At 59.2% G+C, this 8,024-nt stretch overlaps 1 protein-coding gene across 1 annotated transcript in view; it reads right to left on the bottom strand.

Annotated features, from left to right (window-relative positions):
- RET (ret proto-oncogene) overlaps nucleotides 1–8,024 on the bottom strand; it is a gene marked incomplete at its 5' end in the record, with an annotated part of 20,827 nt that overhangs the window by 11,998 nt on the left and 805 nt on the right. Inside the window, 6 exons of the mRNA XM_006774504.2 lie at nucleotides 1,732–1,818; nucleotides 3,009–3,156; nucleotides 5,103–5,356; nucleotides 6,154–6,273; nucleotides 6,815–6,925; nucleotides 7,912–8,019. Coding sequence (XP_006774567.1) covers nucleotides 1,732–1,818; nucleotides 3,009–3,156; nucleotides 5,103–5,356; nucleotides 6,154–6,273; nucleotides 6,815–6,925; nucleotides 7,912–8,019 — 828 coding nt within the window. The remainder of the gene's footprint in view (nucleotides 1–1,731; nucleotides 1,819–3,008; nucleotides 3,157–5,102; nucleotides 5,357–6,153; nucleotides 6,274–6,814; nucleotides 6,926–7,911; nucleotides 8,020–8,024) is intronic.

Raw genomic sequence — 8,024 nt, forward strand, 5'->3', positions numbered from 1 at the left:
CCCCTGGGGAGGTCTTCTGAGTCAGAAACTGTGCTAAACATTCTTTCTGGGCCAGCGCCCCATGGCCCACTGCCCAACTATGCCAGGCCACTGCCGTGGCTGCAGTCTTGTCTGGAAGCGAGAGGAGATGGTGCATCAGGAGTCAGGAACCCCTATACCACCCATGGGAGGCCCTGGGCAGGCCTCCCTGTGCCCACTTAGGGCGTGGGCTCTCTCAGGTAAGGGGCGACATAGTTTGAGGGTCTGGGGAAGCATCCAGGAGCCCTGCACGTGTGGCCCCTGACTGTGCACCAGCCGAGTCTCGCCCACCACACGGCCGCTGGGACCTTGGCAGTCCACTTGGGCCAGAGCCTCGCCACGGCAGAAACATGAGTGTGTGTGGTTGGGTGTGCCCACTCAGAGCCAAGCCTGTGGCACAACTGGTCACTCCCGGCCAGCCTGGGTGGCCAGTCCTCTCCGGTGGCCTTCCCACTCGGCCCCAGCAGACACGGCTGAGAGGGATGAATGGGGCAGAGTGAGGCGGGGAGAGCCAGCAGTTCAACACCAAACGGCTTTAACGTTTTTTAAAACTCAGGTCTTTACCCAACGTTCGTATACAACAGTGGTTCCCAACCTTCTTATGGCCATGCCCCACCTAAGCATCTCTAAAATCCCAATGCCCCCACCGTGACATATTAATCCTTATTATTCAAAAAGTGAACTCCTATTCATGTGCAATGTGGAGGAAGCCTCAAAGGCCATTCACTTGGTCGAAACAAGCTTCCAAAGAACGTGGCATCCATGAAAGAGAAAAAGAAAAGAACGAAAGGGCAGTTGAAGTCTGAGGAAGAAGTTACTAAAAAATTGTTAAATAATAATGAAATAATATGAAAGAATAGCAAATAAAATTTCAAAATGTAATAGAAAACTGAAATGCATACAGATGTCATAATATATATGTATATACTGTATAAGAAGACCCTAGAACAGCTGTGGGCAAACTACGGCCCGCGGGCCGGATCCGGCCCGTTCGGCTGTTCTATCCGGCCCGCGGAGCCGAAAGAGCGGAGGGTTCTCTTGCTCTCCCCTCCGCTCCTTCACCAGCAGCAGTGTTAACATGTATTAGTTCACACAAACACTCCATCCATGCTTTTGTTCCGGCCCTCCAGTCCAGTTTAAGAACCCACTGTGGCCCTCGAGTCAAAAAGTTTGCCCACCCCTGCCCTAGAACCATAAAAAATGCAAAAAATTCACTGTTAATAACTCATTCTTGAATTTCCCCCCTTAAAAATCAAATTGCCCCCGTGGGGTATGTGCCTCACATGGGGAACCACTGGTAAAAAAGCTACACCACTCTAGAACCTTCCAAGGGAGGAAGATCCTCACCCTGCTTTTCGAAGAACCACCTGACCCAGGTTGTCTATGATGGGTGGGGTCCCCAGGCTACATCCACTCAAGAACAACCCTGGCCCTAGCCGGTTTGGCTCAGTGGATAGAGTGTCGGCCTGCAGACTGAAGGGTCCCAGGCACATGCCTGAGTTTTGGGCTCGATCCCCTATAGGAGGTGTGCAGGAAGCAGGCAATCAATGATTCTCATCATTGATGTTTCTATCTTTCTCTGAAATCAATCAAATATATTAAAAAAGAAAAAAAAAAGAACAACCCTGGAGGCTCCGGAGGCGTTGCCAGCACAGTGCCACCTCCCACAGGTGTGCGTGGCAGAGCCACCCTGTGTGCTGCCTGGACAGGTACCTTTCAGCATCTTCACGGCCACAGTCGTGTACCCAGCTTTGCCTTTCAGCCGGAAGGCTGTTGCCTCGACCACTTTTCCAAATTCGCCTTCTCCCAGAGTTTTTCCAAGAACCCTGGGGAAGCATCCAGGAGCCCTGCATGTGTGGCCCCTGACTGTGTACCAGCCGAGTCTCGCCCACCACACTGCCGCTGGGACCTTGGCAGTCCACCTGGGCCAGAGCCCAGCCACGGCAGAAACATGAGTTTGTGTGGTTGGTGTGTGCCCACTCAGAGCCAAGCCTGTGGCACAACTGGTCACTCCCGGCCAGCCTGGGTGGCCAGTCCTCTCCGGTGGCCTTCCCACTCGGCCCCAGCAGACACAGCTGAGAGGGGTGAATGGGTTTCACCACTAACACTTACATATCAATAATCTCTCCAAATATAAATGCTGTTCCCCACATTTGCCATGTTTTCACCCACGTTGTCTATGAACAAAGCTATCTTGCAAACTCATACTCATTCCTCAGGACCCAACCCCTTCCGTAAATCGCACACCGTTAAACACTTGCTTGCAAGAGGAGGGGGAGTCTAAGTGTGGCTGACTCTCCACAAGTCCCCACCCCCGCCCCTGGACACAAGAAGTGCGGTGTGCCACACGCTGTGCACCTTGACATTGGGATAATGCTGCAACAGACAACTCGCTTTATTAATTTCCGGGCTGAGAAATGTAGGCTGTCTGCGGCTCTACTGCCCTCTGTTGAAACAAAGTGGTTGAGACACCCAGTTTTCAAGTAAACTAACGATCGGAGTGTTTTAGCGCCAAGAGAGTGAGGTGGGTTCAGGAGCTAAGAAGCGGGCGGCGGGAGGGGCTGGCTTTAAGCCACTGCTCTGCTCGTCCGCTTGGGTGACTCCTGACCGCAGACCGTGGCAAGCAGAGGCCTGCTTCCTTCAGCTGCGTCCGGCTTTAGGCCCCGGTGAGGAGGGGTCTGAGGTAGAGTAGAACATGAGGGGTGAGCCCTGGCTGGTTTGGCGCAGTGGATAGAGTGTCGGCCTGCAGACTGAAGGGTCCCAGGCACATGCCTGAGTTTTGGGCTCGATCCCCTATAGGAGGTGTGCAGGAAGCAGGCAATCAATGATTCTCATCATTGATGTTTCTATCTTTCTCTGAAATCAATCAAATATATTAAAAAAGAAAAAAAAAAGAACAACCCTGGAGGCTCCGGAGGCGTTGCCAGCACAGTGCCACCTCCCACAGGTGTGCGTGGCAGAGCCACCCTGTGTGCTGCCTGGACAGGTACCTTTCAGCATCTTCACGGCCACAGTCGTGTACCCAGCTTTGCCTTTCAGCCGGAAGGCTGTTGCCTCGACCACTTTTCCAAATTCGCCTTCTCCCAGAGTTTTTCCAAGAACCAAGTTCTTCCGGGGGAACTCCCACTTTGGGTCCTCCTGCATTGGGGTTGAAGGAAGGAGAAGAGGGGAGGGGAGGAAGACGGTGAGGGTAAGAGAAGGAGAATAAGGCAAGAGCCGTGAACAAGTCCCAGTGGATGAGTCCGATGTGCAGAGAACTGACTGTGATCTGCACCAGCAGGGGACAGTCACCCACGTCCCTAAGGGCAGGACTCCACAGCTGGGCCCAGAGTGCCATGCCATGACAGGCCTCCACCAGGCCAGGCAGCTGTTGCCACAGACTGGCCTGGACTCTCCGGATGCCTGTACCCTTACTGGTCCCAGTTCACCGAACATGCCCGGGGCCACCCGGGGCCCGTGTCCTCGTCTCTCTAATGAGGTGTGTGTTGAGGGCTCACTGAGCACGACAGGTGCTCACGTGGGAACATGGCCTCTTCCCTGGGAGCCAGGCCCAATCCTCACAGCACTGCTTCCGCTTTGGACACCAGGCCCACAGGCCCTGACTGGGCTGAGCCCAGGTCCTGGCGTGCCCTCTCCAGAGATGCCAGGAACCCCCAGTGGCCCAAGTCACTACGGGTGGAAGTGTCCAGAGCAACTTCCTGGCAGCCTGTGTAAGAGGCTGCCCCTCCCCCAGAGCCGGCCATCGCTCTGAGCCTGCACACACCCGCCTGTCCTGTTCCCCTCACACACACCCCGCCCACACACTCAGGACTCTCGAGGGTGCCTTCTAGGCACCTTGCCTGGCTGTGCCCTGGGATTCCGACTGGGGATGCCCACGCCTGCCTGGAGCCTCCCCTCCCAAGTCCCCCTGCAGCTGGGTGTGGACGTGGCTTCTGGGGGCTGCTCACAATGTGCCTCACGGGGCTCGCCCGGCCCACAGAGATGACACCCTGAAACTCGCTGCCCCTGAAATGGCCAGAGCCAGGCTTTTTGATGTCTGGGTGCAGAGGCACCTCCTCTCAGCACCGTGGCGGTGGAAACTGAGACACTGCTGGGCGGGGCTGCACCCCCCACCTGCTACGTGACTGGAAGTAGGAAAGCTGGGAGGGAGGCTGCAGTGGCCGCTGCAGCTGGGAACCGCCTCTATGGCCCAGACCCTCACTAAGGGGCAAGCACCCCCTGGGTGGCTCCTCCTACAAACCCAGCCACCTCCCAGTCCTGGTGGTGACGGCCAGGACCACATGGCCCCTGGGTGCTGAGCTTCCTGCCTGAAGGTCCATACACTGAGCTCTCCCTTCCCAGCCTAGAGGTGGGACTTCTGTTCCCACACACCCTCCATTCAGCACTTACCTCCGTGGCCCCCAGAACTGTCTCCCAGCTCCTCAGGCAGTTCCCAGCCAGAATGCGAAGGGGCACTGCAGGCTGAGGGGAGACCTGGCCCTGAGGAGCACACGGTGACCACAGATTGGCTTCTCCCACTGAGAAGGGGACTTGGACGCCTACTGGCTCTGGCTGGCACTCTGTCAGCTGGCTGGTCGCAGAGCCGAGGGGCTGGCTCCACCAGCACAGGTGGCCCCCCACGCCTCAGAGGGGCTCCCCTCCCTGCTGCTGCCACCATCTCTCACCTGCACGGGGACGGCGCCTCATCCCGGACTCCCACTTTTGCACCCACCCTACAGACTCAACAGAGCATCCCGTGGAAACGAAAGCAGACCATAGACCTCCTCGGTTCAACCCCCACCCCAGGGGTCCACACTGCCCCGCGGGCCCCCCAGGTCCTTGGGCGTCGACGGGTGTAGCAGACTACCCTCACCGTATCCCCGGGCCCATACCTCAGTCCATCTGAATCAGCACCCGTCAGTCTCGCTCACTAAACTGCCTCTGTGCTCTCTGCCCGGCCCCTGCCCTCCCTGGAAGTCATTTCAGTGAAGGCAGCAGGTTGCTGGACACTCACATGAGCTGCCTGTGGGTTGCAGGACAGCACCCCCTCCCCCAGTGCAGCCCTCCCCTCCGCAGCCTTCCGGGAGCCCCACCTGGAACCTCACCGGGATCTTGAAGGCGTCCACAGAGACCTGGTTCTCCATGGAGTCCAGCGAGGGCCGCCGGGCACTGGAGGAGGAGTAGCTGATGGGGAAGTCCTGGGCCGGCTGCTGGACAGTCATCTCGCCCGAGGCGATGGGCGCCTTGTGGGCGTTCTTGTGGTAGCGGTGGATGCAGAAGGTGGACAGCAGCACGGAGATGATGAAGAAGAACACGGACACCGCGATCACCGTGCAGCACAGCTTCTCGCACAGCGGGTCTGCGGGCGGGGCGGCCGTGAGGAACAGCCTTGGAGGGCCCCCCCAAATCCCAAGGGGAGACGGCACGGCACAGTCGCCCAGCCTGGAGAACGGTGGCTGCTGTGACGAACTGTGAGCGGCTGGTCAGTGCTGCTGGCATGGGGGCGAGGATACCCAACACTCCAGGAGTGAGAGAGGCACAGAGTGTGTAAGCCGCCTGCCCGAGGCCACACAGCAGAGGCAGTGCACACCATGTCGTCGGGTGGGGGGCAGGGGGTGAGGGAGGGGGCGCTGCACTGCAGTCAGCTGGCCTGGAGGGCTGTGGGAGGTAATGCCCTGGTTCCTGATGTCTTTGTGTTTTTTTAATAAAAAGTGAGGGCAGGAGAGTGGCTCAGGACCTGGGGCCATTCAATAACAACTCGAATGCCAGAACAGAAACGTGTCCCTGGGCCCATGTGCTCAGTAAGCCGTGCCGCCCACCACACCTGCTGCCCAGGAGGAAGCACCGGAGGCTCTGGCTGGGGCAGCTGCGCCCCAGCTGGACAGCGCTGGGCCCAGCCAGGCCCTGCATGGGACAGTCTGAGCAGCCACGGAGTTATTTGGAGGGAGGACTAGTTTTCCAGCCCAACCCTGTTGTGTAATTTTGGGCTATAAGGCACGACAGGGAGGCCCTGACCTAGCTCCCTGCCTGCAAAGATGGGGGCCAGAGGCCCAGGGGGATGGAGGAGGGTCTCCGGGGTGACTGCTTCCCTGCAGTTCCCTCCCTGGCTTGTGGGGAGGTGCGGGGAGCCCTGCCCCATGTGTCCCCTCCACTCACCCTGGCTGTCCTCCGGCTCACAGAAGCACTTCTTCTCCTCAGGGAAGCAGCTGCAGGTCCCAAAGCCGGCTTTAATCCCCCAGCGCTCCCCTGGCTCATGCCCCCCAATGATGCTGCCCCCTGGTGACAAAGGAAGCCACTCAGCCTTCTGGTGGCCTGACCAGCCAGGACCACCCAGAGGAGTGCAGGAGGTCCCTCCCTGCCTGCCTGATGTCAGCTCCTCAGGCCTGGGGGTGGGGGTGAGTCGGGGAGTGAGCTCAGAAGTCCAGGGCATCTGGACAGGAGCCTCAGCATGACCTGTCCCCAAGCCGGTTCCCTGATCACCGCAGGTGGGGGAGGAGCCCATGGGTGGCCCAGGGACCTTGCCAAGGTCCACACAGGGCTGCTTCTCAGAAGCGGAGAAGAGGCAGCAGGGGTGACCAGCAGATTGGGGGCAGGGAGCTGCAGCCCTGAGTGGCCAGGGTGACACCGGGTCAGGGCACCTAGCTCCAATTTTTGTTTTGAGGGGGGCAGAGCCCTTCATTCAAATAAAATGTGTGACAAAGGTGGGCACATAAAACCCAGGAATGTGGCTGGTCAGGCTGAAGTGCAGGGGGGAGCCCACCTCCCCAGGGCCCCGTCTTGGCTGAGGCTGACTGGGCAGGCCCAGCGGGTGGCTTACGGAGGCAGTCCTGGGGGCAGATGTGGGGATTGCTGCTCTCCACGGCATCACAGTGGCTGTCGGGGCAGGTCTTGATGCTGGGGGAGCAGGTGGAGAAGTTTCTGGAGATCCCTGTAACACACAGTGCGTGGTCACTGCCCTGCAGGAGCGCCGCCCTGGTCAGCCTTTCAGATTCAGAGCCCGGCGGGCGGGCGGCACCCCAGGGCCTCTCGGGACAGCCCAGCCCCCCCAAGGTCTGAGCAGTGAAAATCCACACAGGCAGCCCTGGCCAGGGGCTCAGTCGGTTGGAGCACCACCCCGTACGTGGCCGTGGGTTCTATCCCCAGTCGGGATGGGTGTGGAAGGCAACTGATCAATGTTTCTCTCTCGCTCCCTTCCTCTCTAAAATCATCAAAAACATGTGCTTGGATGAGGATTAAAAACCCTACCCATACAGCCCCACCAGCAGGGGCATCCCTGAGAAGTGCCTGGGGGTCCTGAATGGATAAGGACAGGTAGGTGGTGAGGGATGGAGGGGCTGGGCCTCCCCAGGGCTGTGTCGGCCTCACGCCCAGAGGACCAGAAGCCAGACAAGGCGAGCTCCCCCGCAAGGCTGCACCAGCAGAGCGGTCCTTGTAGTGGTGGGTGCAGCTTGGAGTTGGCTGCTGTCCCCTGCCTGGGGATACACTGCTTGGTCTGGGGCCTCCCAGGGAGAGCCAGGGTCCTGAATGGATAAGGACAGATAGGTGGTGAGGGATGGAGGGGCTGGGCCACCCCAGGGCTGTGTCGGCCTCACGCCCAGGGGACCAGAAGCCAGACAAGGCGAGGCCCCCTGCAAGGCTGCACCAGCAGAGTGGTCCTTGTAGTGGTGGGTGCAGCTTGGAGTTGGGCCAGCCCCAACCATCTTTGTTCCCTTGGTAATGACCAGCCTGAATGTCCTCATGCCACCCACACCCTGAACGCATGCCCACCTCCTGGCATCAGGAGCCCTGGATGGGGACAAGGCTCTGGGAAAGAGATGAGGCATGAGAGAGATCCGCACAGACCCCATTTCCACTCAGCCATCACTACCCCCGTTGGCTGCCTGGCCGCAGGCCCCGGCTCTGTGTGGTGCCTACCTTTGCCGTGTCCCTGTCTCCACTCGCACCTGCCTGTCAGAGAGCCCAGGCCACCGCACTCCTCACACTCGGACCGCCTCTTGCTGATGGCGCAGGACAGGGGGCCGCCTGGG

The sequence above is a fragment of the Myotis davidii genome, unplaced genomic scaffold (assembly GCF_000327345.1).
Source record: "Myotis davidii unplaced genomic scaffold, ASM32734v1 scaffold368, whole genome shotgun sequence".
Classification (NCBI taxonomy): Eukaryota; Metazoa; Chordata; class Mammalia; order Chiroptera; family Vespertilionidae; genus Myotis; species Myotis davidii.